Source organism: Hemitrygon akajei, chromosome 1 (assembly GCF_048418815.1).
Source record: "Hemitrygon akajei chromosome 1, sHemAka1.3, whole genome shotgun sequence".
NCBI lineage: Eukaryota > Metazoa > Chordata > Chondrichthyes > Myliobatiformes > Dasyatidae > Hemitrygon > Hemitrygon akajei.
The window spans coordinates 78901848-78919335 of NC_133124.1; the positions used below are offsets into that span (position 1 = coordinate 78901848).

Genomic DNA, 17488 nt, shown 5'->3' on the forward strand with positions numbered 1-17488 from the left:
GTGTTAACAATGCATGTCTTTAATATGCAAATCTATCAGCAAATTAATAGGATTAAAAGCAATGTTAGAGTGTTGTAAATCAACAGAATTGGTGGGTTAATTAATGTTGTCCTATTGTTTGCTTTTCATTAATGTGACTTTGCCCTTAGGCACCCTACGTTAATTGGCTATTAAGTTCACAGTGGAAAATTTAGGCTGTGAACATAACAGTAGTGTCTTTAAAACCATGGTGCAACACAGCATTTGGTCACTAGGCTAGAGGTATGAAGACTGCGATTTTGGAGGGCCTTTGGATTGACTTGACAGGGGTTTCTCAGTGAGGTCCGAACTTCAGCATTTATGTGAGTGACCCTCAGAAGTGTTTTGGCCCATCCTAAAGAAAGAGAACACTGCAGGAACTCAGGTGGATCTAGCAATATCTATGAACAGAAATGGACATTTATAGAACATAGAACAGTGTAGCAAAGTACAAGCCCTTCAGTCTGTAACACTGTGTCAATCTTTTAACCTACTCCAAGATGAATCTAACTCTTCCTGCCATTTAACTCTCCATTTTTCTTGTATTCATGTACCTATCTAAAATTCTCTTAGATGTCCCTAATGTATCTGCATGAAATACCCTTTGATGACACCTCCTCCCATACTTACTCCCATACTTTTCTCCAATCACCTTAATATTTTGCCGTCTTGTATTAGATAAATCTGTCCTGTGAAAAAGTTTCTGGTTGTCCATTCTCTCTATGCCTCTTATCAATGTACGTCTCTATCAAGGCACCTCTGATCCTTCTGCACTCCAAAAAGTAAAGCCCTAGATTGTTCAACAGTACTTTTTATGATATGCTCTCTATTCAAAGCAGCATCCTGGTAGGTCCCCTTTGCACCCGCTCTAAAACTTCTACATCCTTCCTATAATGGGGAGACCAGCATTAAACATACTACTCCAAGTGTGGTCTAACCAGAATTTTCTAGAGCTGCAGCTTTAGTTTGTGGCTCTTGAAATCAATCCTTGACTAATGAAGGCCAACACACCATATGTCTTAACCAGCTTGTCAATTTGCTCAGCAATGCTGAAAGATCTATGGATGTGGACCCCAAGATCCCTCTGTTCTTCCACACTGCTAAGAATCCTGCCTTTAACCCTTTACTCTGCCTTCAAGTTCAACCTTCCAAAGTGTCACTTTACAAGGTAGTATACAGTAACATATACTACATACTCGATAATAAATTTCCTTTGAGCTTTAAACTTTGATTTTATAGAGGTGTGTAAAATCATGAGGAACATAGACAGGGTGATTGCTCGCAGGCCTTTTTCCCAGGCTTGGGTAATCAAGATCTAGAGGGCATAGGTTTAACATGATAAGGGAAAGATTGAATAGGAATAATTTTCTGTTGGGTTAGCAGTTCTGGGAATTAGATCCAGTGATGATCAAAGGTGATGTTATTTTTCCCATGTCCTTGTTGATGGTAAAGGTATCTTCAGATCACACTATCATTAAAACATAGGTGAATAACTGTAGTTCATTTTGTATATGATACAGATTGCAGCTGTATCAAAAGCCTGGATATACCTTGAAATCCGCTATCTGCCAGATCAGAGGCATTGAAGTTTGGTGACCAAGAAAGTTACAAGAGGTCTGGGGTACGATCTCCATAAAGCCATCTCATGGGCAAAGTGGCAATTTGACTGTTGTGACAGGGCCTGAATACTATCACCTCTTAAAAAGTTAAATCAAATGACTTAGGTGACACCAGAGCTTTTCATCCAGATGAACTCAATGCCTTCTATGTGTCATTTGACCACTAAAACATGAAGGAACCATCACGAACTCCCACAGCCCTGGCTGATCCTGTGATTTCAGACTAAGTTTAACGTACAAGCAGCCTTCAACAGGGTGAACCCACAAAAAGCATCCTGTCCAGACGAGATACCTGGCCAAGTACTAAAGGCCTGTGCTGATGAACTGGCCAGAGTGTTCACTGAGATTTTTAACCTCTCACTTCAGTACCCTGAGGTGCACACCTGCTTCATGCAGGTTTCAATTATATGGGTGCCTATGAAGAACGTAGTAACCTGACTCAATGTGCAGAATTACTTACATTCACAATGATGAGGTGTTTTGTGCTGTTGGTAATGGGGCATATCAACTTCAGCCTGAGAAGTTCAATTTGCCTACTGAAGCAACAGGTCCACAGCAAATGCCATCTCATTGGCTCTTCACTCAACCCTAGAACACCTGGACAGCAAAGATGTATACATCAAGATGCTGCTTGTTGACTACAGCTCAGCATTCAATACCATTAATCCCTCAAAGCTAATCAATAAGCTCCAAGACCTTGGTCTCACGTACTGCTTATGCAGTTGTATCCCTGATTTCCTCATTTGCAAAGCCCAATCAATTTGGATTGGCAGAAACATTTCCTCCATGATCTCCTTCAGCACAGGTGCACTACAAGGCTGTGCGCTTTGTCCTCTGCTGTACTCACTTTACACTTATGACTGTGTAGCTAAACACAGCTCCAATGTCATATTTAAGTTCTCTGATGGACACCACTGCCGTAGACTGAATCAAAGGAGGTAATAAATCAGCATATAAGAGGGAGATTGAAAATTTGGCTGAGTGGTGCCACAACAGCAATCTTACTCAGTGTCAGTAAAGCCAAGGAGCTGATTATTTATTTCAAGAAAAGGAAACCAGGGGTCCATGAGCCAGACCTCATTGGTGGATCAGAAGTGGAGAGGGTCAAATTCATCAGTGTTATTATTTTGGAGGACCTGCTCTGGACCCAGCATTTAAGTGCAATTACAAAGAAAGCATGGCAGCACCTCTATTTCCTTAGGGGCTTGTGAAGATTCAGCATGCCATCTAAAACTTTAACAAACTTCTATAGATGTGTGGTGGAGAGTATATTGACTGGGTGCTTCAAGGGTAGGTAAACACCAATACCCTTGAATCGAAAATCCTACAGAAAAGTAGTGGATACAGCCCAATCCATCATACTGCAGGTAAAGCTCTGCACACCATTGAGTACATCTGCATGATATGCTATCGCAGGAAAGCAGCATCCATTATAAAGGTCCCTCACCACCCAGGCTATACTCTCTTCTCATTGCTACCATCAGGAAAAAGACACAGGAGTCTCAGGACTCACACCACCAGAGTCTGAAGCAGTTATTACCCCTCAACCATCAAGAACTAAAGGTGATAACTTCACTTACCCCATCATTGAAATGTTCTCACAACCTATGTTCTCAGTTTCAAGGTCTCTTCATCACATTTTCTTGATATTTATTGCTTATTTATTTATTATTATTATTATTTGTTTCCTTTTGTATTTGTGTAATTTGTTGTCTTTTGCCCACTGGTTGAACACCGAGTTTGGTGTTCCATTGATTCTGTTATGATTATTATTCTATTATGGATTTATTGAGGATGACTGCAAGAGATTGAGTCTCAGGTTTGTATATGCTGACATATGCAGTATGTCCTTTGATAATAAATGTACTTTGAACTTTGAGTAGTGGAGAATGCTTATGCTGGTGGATGAGGCATCGACATCAGTCAAACAGGTTTCTTTGACCTGGAGTTTGAGCATAAATGCTGTTTGAGTATTACATCATGCTTCTTAACTGTGCCTTGTAGACAGAGGGAAAGCCTTGGGTTTTTAAGATATGAGAGAATCAGTGTAGGTTTTGCTTTATGTAGTGCAGGTTGCTTCACTGACAGAAGATTTGTGGAAGAATTGACTACTCTGCAGTGTCAAGGAACATCCCCATTCTGACCTAGTGATGAAAGGAATGTCATTAATAAAGCCACAAAAAGACTGCAGCTGCAACGTACAAAGGAGCTGAAGGAACTCAGCAGGTTCAGCAGTGTCTAGGAGTGGCTCATGGACCTCCGGTTTCTTCCTCGTATTGTCAATCATTATTTCTTTGCTGGCATTGAGTGAGAGGTTGTTGCTATGACTTCGCTCAACCAGATTTTTTTTATCTCCCTCCTATATGCTGATTCATCACCACCTTTGATTCAGCCAATGGCAGTGGTGTCATCGGCAAACTTAAATATGGCATTGGAGTTGTGCTTAGCCTCAGAGCCTTAAGTATAATCTGAGTAGGGCAAAGGACTAAGCTCACAGCCTCGTGGTGCACCTGTGCTGATGGTGATTGTTGAGGAGAAGTTATGGCCAACCAGACTTGGTATTTCTTTACACTCAGGCTTTGGATACCTTTCTGAAATTTTTCATATTTGCTTTGCAAGCCATTTCTCTTTCACTAAAATTCTGTGAGATAGTTTGGCATGTTAACTCTGCTCCACTGTTGGTCCTTCATCGTTGCTACTTTTTTTCCTTTCATTGTCATAATTCAACTTCAACAAATAAGAAAATTTCTGTTTATATCATATTCAAATATAATCAAATTCATCTAATCCTCATTTGTCATTTTATTCATCATTATGCATATTATCTAAAATATATTGCATTTTGCCACTAAGAACATAGAAGCTTTTTAGCACTTGGTGAAATCAGGCATGCTCTTTTGCCAATCATTCATCCTTAATTAAATCATTATCTACAAATAGCAGAATTTTCCAATATTGCAGCTGTGAATCGTGCTGCAGTTTTGGTCTGTATTGAGGTGATATAAATGATTGTCCATCTTTCCTCCTTTCCCCCCATTACAAGGAGAGGGGGAGATGGGATTGCTTGGGGGGGGTGGGGTGGATCTTGGCTGGCACGAAGTAGTGGTGCTGGACACAGGTTTGTTTTCCATTCTTGGGCCTTCATTCCTTGATCTGGCTTGAAGTTCACCCCAGCGATGGCCAACCTTCATATTCAAGGTGTCATACCTGCATTCCTGAGAGTCAAATTCGTTATATCCCTCAGGAGGTCATAAAATCATTTAGACAGATCAGATGTACATTTCTTAAATGGAAATTACATGCGGTGGATTGCAGCTATTATAGTTCAGAAGTATATCAGGTAGAATATCTATAGGGAGAAGCACGTCGACGTTTTGGGCCGAGACCCTTCGTCAGGACTAACCGAAAGGAAAGATAGTAAGAGATTTGAAAGTAGTGGGGGGAGGGGGAAATGCGAAATGATAGGAGAAGACCGGAGGGGGTGGGATGAAACTAAGAGCTGGAAAGGTGATTGACAAAAGTGATACAGAGCTGGAGAAGGGAAAGGATCATGGGACGGGAGGCCTCAGGAGAAAGAAAGGAGTGGGGGGGAGCACCAGAGGGAGATGGAGAACAGGCAAACAACTAAATATGTCAGGGATGGGGTAAGAAGGGGAGGAGGGGCATTAACTGAAGTTAGAGAAGTCAATGTTCATGCCATCAGGTTGGAGGCTACCCAGCCGGTATATAAGGTGTTGTTCCTCCAACCTGAGTTTGGATTTATAAGGTGTTGTTCATCTAAACTGAGTTTTGATTATCCGAACTCAGGTTGGAGGAACAACACCTTGTATACCGGCTGGGTAGCCTCCAACCTGATGGCATGAACATTGACTTCTCTAACTTCAGTTAATGCCCCTCCTCCCCTTCTTACCCCATCCCTGACATATTTAGTTGTTTGCCTGTTCTCCATCTCCCTCTGGTGCTCCCCCCCCACTCCTTTCTTTCTCCTGAGGCCTCCCGTCCCATGATCCTTTCCCTTCTCCAGCTCTGTATCACTTTCGTCAATCACCTTTCCAGCTCTTAGTTTCATCCCACCCCCTCCAGTCTTCTCCTATCATTTCGCATTTCCCCCTCCCCCCACTACTTTCAAATCTCTTACTATCTTCCTTTCAGTTAGTCCTGACGAAGAGTCTCGGCCCGAAACGTCGACAGTGCTTCTCCCTATAGATGCTGCCTAGCCTGCTGTGTTCTACCAGCATTTTGTGTGTTGTTGTTTGAATTTCCAGCATCTGCAGATTTCCTCATGTTTGCAGGTAGAATATCTAGTAGTTTTGTGAGCAGCTCACAAAACATGCTATGTATCTCCAGCAACATCTTGTTCACTGCTGCATTGCTAAGATATTACCATCACAACACCTTGAACAAATTTTAAAAGGTGAAGAGTGTTGCATATTTAATATGGAAACAACATATCCACATCTTAGAAAAGTAGAAGCTCATTGAGAGGGCTCAACAATTAACTGGGTACACCTTGGAATATTGGATGGCTTCCTTTTGTTGGAGAGTTGTGGAGAAGATTTGCTAGATGATGCTGATACTGAATTCAGGATGATTCTCCTATTCATTATTGTGTAAATAATCCATGGGTGGGGGTTGGTGGCAGTGGGCCTGGAGGGATCTTCTCTAAACTGGTTATTTAAAAGGTCAACATTTTGTTCCTTGTCACTTCTTAGGTGATGCTTTCCCCTGGACAATCAGTCTCAGCCAGTTCAGTGTGTACACTCTACTTGGCCAGTTGAAGTCTTGTAACCTGGTGGAACCCTTGGGCTGCACTTCGACCCTGGCCGTCACTTCGCACAAGATGCAAGCTTGCGGCTCTGAGATGAGACATTCTTTTGTCGTCTGCCTGCATGTGGACCTGGAGTCTCTGGAAGTGAAATGCTCAAACCCACAGGTTGGTGTTGGGGTAGCTAATTGATTTATTGTGAGGAAAATAAGAAATGACTGGCTTTAAGTTAATTTGCCTTGTACTTTATAGGAGAATCCTTATTCCATTAAACATCTTAACTCTCTTTTGAGCTTGGTGACCAAGATCGGGGAGAAAGATTAGTTTACTGCTTTGATGTGCTCTCAAGTTTTTTGTAATTTAGACTTTTCCAAAAAAAATTAGTAACTGCAGTCTAAAGTGCATCTTAAAGCTGATGGAGTAAAATGAATTACAGATGTGCTATTTTGAAACGTATTATGTAGCAGAATTAACATGTAGTAGCTTTGAAAATGTCCACTGGAGCTGCTTGTTCAAAGGTTTATAATAACTTTGCACAATATGTTTATAGATCTGCATTGTAACATTAAAGAGATTTAGGTTTTAAATAATGTGGACATAAGTTCCTGGAATTCGATTAAATTAATCAAATGCATTACACAGAGTGATGGAATTTTCTGCCAAACCTGACATTCATTTTTATCCTGTTATCAAAAAATTAAGTCTGTGGACAGTTGTATGGGATCTTGCTTACTACCGCAAAAGGCATTTAATGATTTTTTTTGACTATTTGCTTGTTAGGTGGAATACATTGTTTTTCTTGTTGCAAATTGGTCTGAAAAGGAGATTTGAATTTAATTCAGTTAGATCGGTAAAACCCAAGTGAGCCATTTTCTAATTCTCAATCGTTTACTGTTGGATGCACTGGTAGTATAATTAAACTGCTTTTATTTTTAATATGTGCATTTCATATCATAAAAATTTCTTCAGTTTTTTGTTTACAACATGGAAGACTGCCTCTTTTCAACTCACTAATCACTTGATTCTCTCCCTGATAATGTTTATAATGTTGCTATTGAACATGTGCCTATTTTAGAATGTAGGATCACCCTGTGCACTGAGTAGTTCATTTTTATATAAGTTTGGGCTTTCAGTCCTCTAAATGTTAAGCCTTAACCGTACTTTATGAATTAAGAGGATTTGGCTCAGTTTCAGCATTGAGTAGTTCACTTAAGTTACTTCACAGAGCTTTGGTAAAATCAAACATTTGACAGTTGCTTTCTCAGTATGCTCAATTCTACTAAGCACCTCCTCAGAATCAAAAGGAACTTGCTTCCAATATGATTTAATTGGATCTGGGGTGGTTCTGAGGTCAAAGTGAGAACTTCAGATTCTTCCACATATGGAACAGGAGGAATTTGATGGGAGTAGCAGGTGGGTAGTTTGCGAAATGGTGCACCCACTTCTGCAACCTACACTGTGTTGTTTGTGCTCCTGATGCAGGTCCTTGAGGTTCTCAGTGCCACCTTGGATGATATTTTCCCACTTTGAGCATTCAAAGCCAGTGGAAATGTTGAGGTTCTTCAAGGATGCTTTGTGCAAACCTCTCTTGTTTACAGAGAGGTTTGCAACAGAGCTCATCCATTTTGGGAATCTGGTGTTGGGCTTTAGAGTACTGTGGCTTTCTCATTATAGCTGACTGAGAATACTTAAGGCCTCAGTGCTAAGAATATTAGCTGGCAAGAGGGCATTAACATTGGTTTACATATAACCATATAACAATTACAGCACAGAAACAGGCCATCTCGGCCCTTCTAGTCCGTGCCAAATGCTTACTCTCACCTAGTCCCACTGACCTGCACTCAGCCCATAACCCTCCATTCCTTTCCTGTCCATATACCTATCCAATTTTACTTTAAGTGACAATACCGAACCTGACTCTACCACTTCTACTGGAAGCTCGTTCCACACAGCTACCACTCTCTGAGTAAAGAAATTCTCCCTCATGTTACCCTTAAACTTTTGCCCCCTAACTCTCAACTCATGTCCTCTTGTTTGAATCTCCCCTACTCTCAATGGAAAAAGCCTATCCACGTCAACTCTATCTATCCCCCTCATAATTTTAAATACCTCTATCAAGTCCCCCCTCAACCTTCTATGCTCCAAAGAATAAAGACCTAACTTGTTCAATCTTTCCCTGTAACTTAGGTGCTGAAACCCAGGTAACGTTCTAGTAAATCTTCTCTGTACTCTCTCTATTTTGTTGATATCTTTCCTATAACTCGGTGACCAGAACTGTACACAATACTCCAAATTCGGCCTTACCAATGCCTTGTACAATTTTAACATTACATCCCAACTCCTACACTCAATGCTCTGATTTATAAAGGCCAAAGAGGATTTTGCAGAGATGGTGTTGTGGTACTTTTACTATGTCTTAAGATGCCTGCTCTTCTAGTATTTGAAGCATACAAGACAGAGAAGCCACTGCCACCTGGTTAATTGTGAGATCTGTCCCAGATCTAAGAACATTATTTTCAAATATCCTTTTTCTCAGTTGACCAAAGACTGTGATGGTATTTTGAAGGTGGAGGTGAATTTTGAAATAGATATCTGCTGTCAGCAAAAGCTGGCTATGGACATGTGGCAAGTGGCTCATATTTTCCATAGTCTCACTCTGCATTATTTTTTGTTGGAAGTCTATGTGATGCAGTGGGGTCAGAATGGTGGAAGACCTTGGTTTTGCAAATATTCCAAATGCTCCCTCAATACACTATGTAATAAATTAGTCAGGATAAGCTTTTCACTGCACCTTGGTATTAATGACAGTTATCAAACAATTCCAATTCATTTATTGAATGTAAGGTTCATGCTTTCAAATGCTTTTGTGAGTGAGCTGAGAGTAAGCTTGGAGCTTGCCCATTTTCCAAGAACGTGCAAACAGTAGTGTCGTGTGTGTACTGCAGCATGACTATTGATGTTGGGTGACCTTTGTTCTTCAGTGGAGTCTCAAATTTGCCCATTTGTTCTAAAGGTTAGCACCACACCCATGGGTATTTTGTTGGAAGTGAGTGAGGTGCAATATTATGGCGAGAAAGATTGCGAAGAATAGTGGGTAAAAGACACAGCCTTGTTTGGCACTGGTCTTATCTAATCAAATTACTGTTTCCCTATCTCAGTCTCATGCCAGAGTCATCAAAACTGGTCATCCAGTTTAGTAGTTATGATTCTTTTGGATGCAGTGTCTAGATTAAGGATGTGACAGGTGAATTGTAGTAAAGCAAATTATGCCCGATTAATGTTGAATTTTATGTACACTTAATTATTAGTTTTTAAACAATCTTTTGGAGAGGAAGTAACATTTTACAAATAGCAAGCTATTGGCTGATTTTGCCTGGTTCACTTCTAGTCTTGTAAAACTGTCATTTTGCCCTTTATCACCTTGTAAGTTTCAAAAGATTAGCATATTACATTCAAATTAAACATATTGTAAGAAGTTAGGTCAAAATACAATAAATTAGACATCTAAAACTGCTGTTTCATTCTGTTAGGTGTACTTGAGATTTTTTTTGTATTTATTTTCTTTCTTTTTACTTTTTTGTTTTTTACTCATCCTTTCCTCCCCTTTATGTCCCTTTCTGAATCTCTGATTCTAATACTATCAGTTTCCTTCTTCATTATCTTTTCCAGTACTTAAAACCCAGTGTCTAAGGAGAAGAACCACAAGCCCTATCATTCATAAAGATCCCAAATGCTTCCTCAACCTCAAAATTCCTAATGCAAAATAATGATCTGCTGAGTATGTAAGGATGCCAAAAATATGACACTTTACAAGATGTTTTGTACCAGAGACACTTTGGCTTAATTTGTTTTCAACGTAATATGTGAAGACCATTCTGTTATTGTTGTAGCATTGGAAAGTTCTTTTTTGCTTTATGTAGTTTTAAGTTAATTCTCATTAGACACATTTGTTCCAGGATGTAACCTTCCCACCCCACTCCTCTTGCCTCTCACCACAGGTTTTGATCCTCAAAACTGATTTTCCTTACTTCCTTCAATTCCTGTCCATTTCTCCTAACTCAATATTCCAATTCATTTTCACTAAGAACAGATCAATGTACAGTGGTAGCCTTTCTCCGAATGTGACAACTTCTGTGGGAATTTCAGCTTATAAAGTGAGATTAAAACATACAAACTCTTTGGATCATGGCTCTGGTCACGAACCTACCCATACTCCTGACCTTCACTGCACTTCCAACTGCACACCAGCTACTGATACCTTAATATTGGCCGACAGATCAACTGCAATCCATCCTGTGACAAACAGAACTCTCTAGGTGGCACGGTAGAGGCTCCCAACAGTACTAGGAAGAACACTTTATATTTACCAACACTCCCAGTAATACACGTCTGATTTTGGGAGCATTTGCATCTGTGGATGTGGACTTTGTACAGCTCTAAAGTCAGTTAATATGTTGAACATATACATTCATCAAGTAAACATCAAGAGAATAGGACCAAACAAGTGTGGCAGTGGAAAAGTGCGTTTGGAACCAGAGAAGGTAGCGGAGGTACTTAATGAATACTTAGCTTCAGTATTCACTATGGAAAAGGACCGTGGCGATTGTAAGGATGACTTACAGTGGACTGAAAAGCTTGAACATATAGTTATTAAGAAAGAAGATGTGCTGAAGCTTTTGGAAATCATCAAGTTGGATAAATCACCAGGACCAGACGAGATATACCCAGGCTACTGTGGGAGGCGAGGGAGGAGATTGTTGAGCCTCTGGCAATGATCTTTGCATCATCAATAGGGACAGGAGAGGTTCTAGAGGATTGGAGGGTTGCAGATGTTGTTCCCTTATTCAAGAAAGGGAGTAGAGATAGCCCAGGAAATTATAGACTAGTGGGTCTTACTTTAGTGGTTTGTAAGTTGATGGAGAAGATCCTAAGAGGCAGGATTTATGAACATTTGGAGAGGTATAATGTGATTAGAAAAAGTCAGCATGGCTTTGTCAAAGGCAGATTATGCCTTACAAGCCTGATTGAATTTTTTGAAGATGTGACTTAACACATTAATGAAGGTAGAGCAGTAGGTGTAGTGTATATGGATTTCAGCAAGGCATTTGATAAGGTACCCCATGCAAAGCTTATTGAGAAAGTAAGGAGGCATGGGATCCAAGGGGACATTGCTCTGTGGATCCAGAATTGGCTTGCTCTCAGAAGGCAAAGAGTGATTGTAGACAGGTCATATTCTGTGCCTCAGGGATCTGTTCTGGGACCCCTTCTCTTCGTGATTTTTATAAAGGACTTGGGTGAGAAGTGGAGGGATGGTTTAGTAAATTTGCTGATGACACAAAGGTTGGAGGTGTTGTGGATGGTGTGGAGAGCTGTCAGAGGTTACAGGGGGACATTGATAGGATGCAACACTGGGCTGAGAAGTGGCAGATGGAGTTCAACCCAGCGTAGTGTGAGATGCTTCATTTTGGTGGGTCAAATATAATGGCAGAATATAGTATTAATGGTAAGACTCTTGGCAGTGTGGTGGATCAGAGAGATCTTGGGGTCCAAGTCCTTAGGATACTCAAAGCTGCTGCATAGGTTGATTGTGTGGTTAAGAAGGCATACGGCCTTCATCAACTGTGGGATTGAGTTCAAGAGCCTAGAGGTAATGTTACAGCTATGTTGGACTCTGGTCAGACCTCACTTGGAATACTGTCTCAGTTCTGGTTACCTCACTACAGGAAGGTTGTGGAAACTATAAAAAGGGTGCAGAGGAGATTTGCAAGAACATTGCCTGGAGTGGCGAACATACCTGATGAGAATAGGTTGAGTGAACTCGGCCTTTTCTCCTTGGAGCGATGGAGGATGAAAGGTGACCTGACAGAGATGTGTAAGATGATGAAAGTCATTGATTGTGTGGATCTTTCTCATGGCTGAAATGGCTAACATGAGAGGACACAGTTTTAAGGTGCTTGGAAATAGGTAAAGAGGAGATGTCAGGTTTCAGTTTTTTACACAGAGAGTGGTGAGTGCCTGGAATGGGCTGCCAGCAATGATGCTGGAGGTGGATACGATAGGGTCTTTTAAGAGACTCCTGGACAGGTACATGTAGCTTAGAAAACTAGAGGGCTATGGCAACCTGACATAATTTTCTAAAGTAAGTACATGTTCGGCACAACATTGTGGGTTGAAGGGCCTGTATTGTGCTGTAGGTTTTCTGTGTTTCTATGCTTCTAAATAAAACTGCTTGGACAAGAATGTATCCTTGCATAACCTAAGGAATCATAATTTTCTGGGATTCGGGCAAGACATAAGCAACTGAACTGCATGTAAAAAAATGAGTAGTGCTTATGCAGCTTCTTTGCAGCACTCATTTCCCGACATGGAAAGTATTCCACATTTTTAATGCTAATATCCAGTCTATTTTCATCAGACTGAATATAGAGATAACACTGTTTTCAGACCCCAGTGACCACACTGCTGCAATTGACTGAGGTTGTTTTGATATGCATAATTTATGTGCAGCTATCTTCAAATTGCTGCCCTTTTTCCTGAGTAAGTTGATTCTGGAAGCAATTGCTGAAGTTTGGTCATGTTCTGATCCCTCCTCTCTAAACTGAGTATTTTCTGAATAAATTATTTTTCTTATATCAGAGTAACCCATTTGCTAGTAGCCCAGCCATTCACCTCACCATTGGCTGACAGTGTTTTCTCTTGGCATTCTGTATTTATAAAGGATTAAGGCAAAAAAAAAATTTCTGTGTAAATGTTATTATTTAAAATCACATTATACCAAGACATCTGCTCAGAAAAAAATATTAAAGCATGTGAGTTAAACCTTTAAGATAGGTCCATGTTTCCTGGTGGTTGGAATCGACAAATGAACTGTGAACAGCAGAAGATCAAAATAGACTGTAAGATATTTATACCAAGTATGATACTTGCACTCAATAAAGCAACAGCTCAATTATTGATGTTGTTGGTACTGCAAAATGAGCCTTGTCACACCATGTTCTGTTTAAGCATGGTAATGCAGGTGTGAAACCTCTTGCTGAGACATATCCAGCTGATTGTTTCAGTGATCTATCCAAGTAAGTGAAATAGCATTCTGTTGTTTGCAGAAAGCAGCTGGTGTTGACACATTGTCATGTATTATGTACTTAATGCTAGTCAAGTTGAGTTTATTGTCATATGCTCAAGTGCATATATGCACAGGTACAATGAAAAACTTACTTGCAGCAGCATCACAGGCTCACAGCAACCGGTACACGATATTAGTAAGAAAACCAGGAATTATACAGGAAGAACACAATTAAAACCAAAATTAGTCAAAGTTCATTGTAGTACAAAGTGTTCATAGTGTTGTTATACTGAAGTGGAGATTAGGCTTGTGCAGGCTGGTTCAAGAACCCAGTTGTTAAAAGCGAAACAGCTGTTCTTGAACCTAGTAGCATGGGGCTTATGGCTTTTGTACCTCCTGCCTGATGATAGACATGGTAAGATGGCATGGCCTGCATGATGAGGATCTTTGATGATGGATATTTCCTTGGTGATGAAGGATGAGGCATGGTGTATTGGGCTGGGTCCACCGCACCAATTATGATTTGGTGTTGTCGTATCAAAGGTGGTGAATACTTATGTAATTAATTATTTTGTGTTTTATATTTGTAATTAATTTAGATGACTTTGTAGAGATCTGTTTTTACCCTGACATGAAAGAGTCTTTTTCTTTGATCAGTGTCAAAAAAGCCAAATTAAATCCACTGTGATTCAATGTTGTAAAACAATAAAACATGAAAACTTCCAAGGATGTAAATACTTTTTATAGGTACTGTAGGTCATCTGATATATTGATGCCTAGGAATTTAAACTGCTTACCCTCTCCACTGCTGTTCTACCAACGTATAGCGGCGCATCACCCCGTCCTTCCCATTCCTCAAATCAACAGTCACATTTTTTGAGTTTTATTGATTCTGTTTTACCGGCATTACTTCAGTTTTCTCATGGACCTCCCTTCCTCTGGACCTTGGAACTCTACAAACAGTATATGCATAATTATATAGCTGTACATTGTGATGTTTTTGCAAAGCTTGAAGCTTAAAATAAAGCAATCCTGTTGTAAATAACCACCCTAGTGGACCAGCAAAATTTTTAATGCATTTTACTTGTTGGCAAGGTATAATTCTATCACATATTCCAAAATGAAATGCTTGAATAGTGTAGTGCTCAACACATAATGTTTTTGTACTGCCCCACAGATATCTGGAATTATTCAGGCATTTGCAGAATATGTTAGGAATTTCCCTTACTTATTACTTTTCTCTGATTTCATGAACAACACAAAACTGACTCTAATTTTAGATGATGGCATTGGGTGTTGAGCTCATTTCCTGAATAATTAAATACGTGGTTGAAAAGAAAAATAGTTTTGTTATTTCTAAACATTCAGTAATGGTTGAATTTAAAATAATGGATAATAAGAATTAAGTGATTGGGGTTATCAAATTGCATTCAGAATATTATCCAGCTGTACTGAGCTTAAGTTGCAATTCTACTCAAAACATTTCATTTGAAATATAAGCTGTCTTATTTATTTTTTACTAACTTCCAGTTGAATGGAATTCTGCAGTCTGTAAAATTATCCATAAATACAAAGTGTATAGCATGGAAACGGCCTTTCAGTCCATTTAGCTTGTCCTGGCTTTTATGTATAAGCAGTTTAGGAGGCTTCTGTTTTAAGCCTGATGTTTTTCTTTTTCTCTTTTACATAGCTACCCAGGCTCCTACTGAATAGAAAATATAAATGTCTTCTCAATGCTTTATCATGGTACATTCCAGATTGTAACTACTCTTGCATAAATAATATGCTCCTCATTTCAGTTTTGGTTCTTTTCTCAGAATTATCATTCTGTGTCCTGTGGTCCATGACCGTTCCACCAATGGAATGATTTCTCTCTTTCAGATATCAAGAGGGAGATGAAGATCAAATCATCTGTAGAAATATTAAGTCATGGAATAATATGATCTGTATTGATTTTCTCATTCTCCCTCCCAATACATTAGGTTGTTGCAAGAAAATGTGTGGCTGCTTTCTTCCCGTACTCCAAAGGCTAGAAGTAATACCTTTTTGCTGTTGAGAAACTAGACTTTATGTAAAAATTTTAACATTGGTGTGTGTGTGTGTGTGTGTGTGTGTGTGTGTGTGTGTGTGTGTGTGTGTGTGTGTGTGTGTGTGTGTGTGTGTGTGTGTGTGTGTGTGTGTGTGTGTGTGTGTGTGTGTGTGTGTGTGTGTGTGTGTGTGTGTGTGTGTACACTTACTTATATGTACAAGAAGCACACAGATACAAATACCTTCAACTCTGATTCACAATGCACAGAAGGAAGCTAAACAGCCCATCGTGTCTCTGCTTGTGCTGAATAGTTCGAAAATTACTCCACTTTCTTGCACATAGTGTTGCAGTTATTTTTCCCCTTTGGGTATTTATCTTTTGAAAGATTTGTCTCCTTCAGGGAGCCACAAAACAAAGAAACCCAAGAGAACCCATTGAAAATAGACCACCAAACGCCCAATGTGCATAAACAAAACAAATTACGCAAACAATTAAGGAAAGCATATAATATTCAGAACAAAAATGAATCCACAGCCACAAAGCCAGTCAACACTGCAGCTGATTCAGGAGCCCATTAATTACAGGCCCAAAGCCTCGGTTCAGCACAGAGATGAGTAAACCTCAGGGAGCAGCGAGCTGAACTGGGCCATCCGTCGACTCTGGCCCTGACAGCTAACCTTTTCAATCTGACCCAGCGGTTAAACTGTCCAAACCTTGCGTCATTCCTCGCTCTTGGACCTAGGCCCTACTGCATTGATATGCTCTCAGACCCAGGCCCACTGCCTCAATTCAGCCAATACCCAACCTTTCCAGTTCAGTCCAGCGCTTAAGTTAATGAAACCTTAGGGCTTTCTTTGCTCCCGGGCCCAGGTCCAGGTCTCCACACCTCAATTCTGTCTCGCCTCCTCTCACCCTGCCTTGATTCTGCCACATCAAATAGCATCCAAGTCTGCTCCAGCAATGGCCAAGCATTGGCTCATTCCCTATCCTCGGGCCTGGACCCCACTGCCTCCATTCCATAAGACCATAAGACATAGGAGCAGAATTAGTCAATTTGGCCCTTCAAGTCTGCTCTGCCATTCAATCATGACTGATCCTTTTTCCCCTCCTCAGCCCCTCACCCCTGCCTTCTCCCTGTTACCTTTGATGCCATGTTCAATCAAGAATCTATCAAGCTCTGCCTTAAGTATACCCAACAATCAGGCTTCCACAGCTGCCTTTGATAAAGAAATTTTTCCAATTCTCTGTTTTAAATGGACTGCTCTCTATCCTAAGGATGTGCCCTCTTTTGTTTTAGACTCCCCCACCATTGGAAACAGTCTTTCAACATCCGAAAGGTTTCAGTGAGATCCCCCCTAAATTGCAGAGAGTACAGACACAGAGCTATCAAATGTTCCTTGTCTGATAATCCTTTCACTCCCAGAATCATCCTTGTGAACCTCCTCTGAACTCTCTCCAATGCCAGCACATTTTTCTTCGATGAGGAGCACAAAACTGTTCTCAATACTCATGGTGAGGCCTCACCAGTGCCTTATAAAGCCTCGGCATCACATCCCTGTTCTTGTGTTCTAGACCTCTTGAAATGAATGCTAACATTTCATTTATCCTCCTCCCACCGACTCTACCTGCAAGTTAAACTTCAGGCTGTTCTGCACAAGGACTTCCAAGTTCCTTTGCATCTCAGATTTAGGATTTTCTCCCCGTTTAGAAAATAGAATTTCATTTGCCACTTTCTTGCCCATTCTCCTAATCTGTCTAAGGCCTTCTGCAGCCTACCTGTTTCTTTAACACTACCTGCCCCTCACCAATCTTTGTGTCATCTGCAAACTTGGTGACAAAGCCATCTATTCCATCATCTAAGTCATTGATATACAGCATAAAAAAAAGCGGTCCCAACACCGACCCCTATGGAACACCACTAGTCAATGGCAGCGAACCAGAAAAGGATCCTTTTATTCCCACTCGCTGCCTCCTATCAATCAGCCAATGCTCTA

The 17488-nt window shown here is 40.4% G+C and overlaps 1 protein-coding gene across 9 annotated transcripts in view; it reads left to right on the forward strand.

Annotated features, from left to right (window-relative positions):
• LOC140728102 (intermembrane lipid transfer protein VPS13B-like) overlaps window positions 1-17488 on the forward strand; it is a 1021046-nt gene that overhangs the window by 643641 nt on the left and 359917 nt on the right. For all 9 annotated transcript variants that reach the window (XR_012099001.1, XR_012099002.1, XR_012099004.1 and 6 more), the window contains exon 24: window positions 6350-6570. Coding sequence is in view for 6 of the 9 variants with exons in the window: in XM_073046336.1 (XP_072902437.1) it covers window positions 6350-6570 (221 nt within the window). In the remaining 3 variants the exon portion in view is untranslated. The remainder of the gene's footprint in view (window positions 1-6349; window positions 6571-17488) is intronic.